The following is a 2,500-nucleotide window of genomic DNA, read 5'->3' as shown; positions in this document are numbered from 1 at the left end:
AACAATCACACAGAACCATCACACACAGAACCATCACGCAGAACCATAACACAGAACCATCACACAGAGAACCATCACATAGAACCATGATAAATAGAACCATGATGCATAGAACCATCACACACAGAACCATCACACAGAAGCATCACACACAGAAGCATCACACAGAAGCATCCGACAGAACCATTACACATAGAACCATAACATGTGTGTGTGTGTGTGTGGTGGTCTCACCATCCACGTCGTAGACCTGGAAGAGGAACCTCAGCTTGTCGGCCTCGCTGCCGTGGATCAGCAGGTTGAGCGCGCCCAGCAGCTCGTCCAGACTGATGGAGCTGCTCCCGTCGGAGTCGAACAGAGCGAAGAACCGCTCGGCAAAGAACGACTGACAGGGAGAACCATCATCATCATCATGAAGCTATGAATAATAATCATTGTAATTATATAATGAAATGGATATTAATCAGAATTATTATGTAGATGTTGATTGAATGTTGAATATTAATTGTTTGTTAATTAATTGATTGCTTATTAATTGTATATTGATTGTGTATTGTTTGTATAGTATAGTGAACTAGTAGGATAGGGAACTAGTGAACTAGTAGGATAGTAGGATAGTGATTAGGATAGTGAGTAGGATAGTGAACTAGTGAACTAGTAGGATATTGAACTAGTAAACAGGTAGGATACTGAACTTGTGAACTATTAGTATAGTGAACTAGACCAGTCTTTCCCAAAGACTTGGTCGCGACCCACATGTGGGTTTGGGGAGATTTGAATTGGGTCACCAAATAAATAAAATAAAAAGATAAAATTAAGAATATTATTATTAATTAATTTTTACACATTATCATTTTAAATAACTTTCAACCTTTCAATCTCTTCGAAATGGCTGTTTTTTTTTTTGTGTATAAGGCGATGCTGAATTGGCAGTAAAAATGTTCAGGAATGTTCCTTTATGCACAAATTTGTTCTTCACGATGTTACAGTTATGGCCTATTGTGAATTGGGTCGAGATGGTTTGTAATTGAAAAAAAATGGGTCAGCAGAAAAAATGTTTGGGAAACACTGAGCTAGTGAACTAGTAGGATAGTGAACTAGGGAACTAGTAGGATAGTAGGATAGTGAGTAGGATAGTGATTAGGATAGTGAGAAGGATAGTGAACTAGTGAACCAGTAGGATATTGAACTAGTGAACTAGTAGGATAGTTAGTACGACAGTGATCTAGTGTACTAGTGAACTAGTGAAGGTGCGTCTGACCTCTTTGACCTTGAGGGCGGTCTTGAACTCCTCGAGGTCGATCTCCTTATCCTCTCCAGCGATGGCCTCAAACTGTTTGGTGACCCACTCCAGCCAGCGTGTGTCCTCGTCCAGACTCATCCTGCCTGTCCCGGGCACATTCCATAAAACCAGGTTACACTAATCCACATAGACACACCATTATCCATATTGAATATGTCCCATTTATATTTTTATCATGTTCACTTGCGTATTTGAGGCATCAACTAATGTATCAAAATAAACATTCCCATGAAGGTTTAAAGTAAGTGTCTGTGTCAGGAATAATAACCTTACATTATCAACCTCCTAACACAAAAAGGACTGCGATGAAAGGATGGTCTTTTGGGTTGCTAGGAGACTGGTCTCATTATTGCCTGCCTTCATCACCAGCTGAGGACCACAGAAGGTACCCCATTCATCGACATGCTGCGTTGTCACGGAGACGTTGGCATGGTGATTAGAGAGGACCAGGATGACAACACGGGAAAATACCGCAAGCGCGGTAAAGTATCGTAATACATAACGTTAATACGGTCAAATACCGTGATACATAGAAAGGCATCCGCGCACCACATGGCATTTTGAATCTATCTCCTGATCTGAACTGATCCGTTTACGCCATGGCCTAACCACACCTGGTACGACACCACTCTCACACCAGGCAAGATATAAGAGTGAGAGACTGAACCAGCTGAACAATCAATAAGATAATGAAACAGAGTTTCCTTCACTGATGTTCAAAACTCTGCTGTCCCGACTGCTTACTCACTCCCCCTCCAGAGAACACATCACTCTCATCCTCCGTCAACTTCATTGGCTTCCCATAAAACAACGCATCAATTTCAAGATCCTACTCACCACCTGCAAAGCCCTAAACAATCTTGCAACCTCATACCTAACCGAGGTCCTCCACCCCCCAAGTCGCCTACACTCCGCCGATGCCAACCTTCTCAATCCCATCACCAGGACCAAGTACCCAGGGGGACAGAGCCTTCGCCATCGTCTACCCTCTGGAACTCCCTCCCTCTGGCAATCCGAAACTCTGATACACTCCTTTCGTCCTTTCGGTCAAATTAAATCCCCTCTTTTCAGGAGCACCTACAACATTTGACAAATCATATTCGCCATCTTCCTCCCTCTCTCTCTCTCTTAATGTGTTGTCTATTGTTGTAGTGTTGTTTATCTGCCTTTTTTTTGAGTGTCTGTATTGTCTGTATG

The 2,500-nt window shown here is 42.3% G+C and overlaps 1 protein-coding gene across 1 annotated transcript in view; it reads right to left on the bottom strand.

Moving 5' to 3' along the window:
- LOC132464390 (NADPH oxidase 5-like) overlaps positions 1–1,498 on the bottom strand; it is a 10,416-nt gene extending 8,918 nt beyond the window's left edge. The window contains exons 1-2 of the mRNA XM_060060732.1: positions 1,262–1,498; positions 235–385 (exon numbers count right to left, since the gene is read on the bottom strand). Coding sequence (XP_059916715.1) covers positions 235–385; positions 1,262–1,381 — 271 coding nt within the window. The 5' untranslated portion in view covers positions 1,382–1,498. The remainder of the gene's footprint in view (positions 1–234; positions 386–1,261) is intronic.
- Positions 1,499–2,500: the final 1,002 nt, after the last annotated feature.

This window comes from Gadus macrocephalus, chromosome 9 (assembly GCF_031168955.1).
Source record: "Gadus macrocephalus chromosome 9, ASM3116895v1".
NCBI lineage: Eukaryota > Metazoa > Chordata > Actinopteri > Gadiformes > Gadidae > Gadus > Gadus macrocephalus.
Note: the sequence above shows the minus strand (reverse complement) of the source record. Positions and strands in the feature narration are given on the sequence as shown.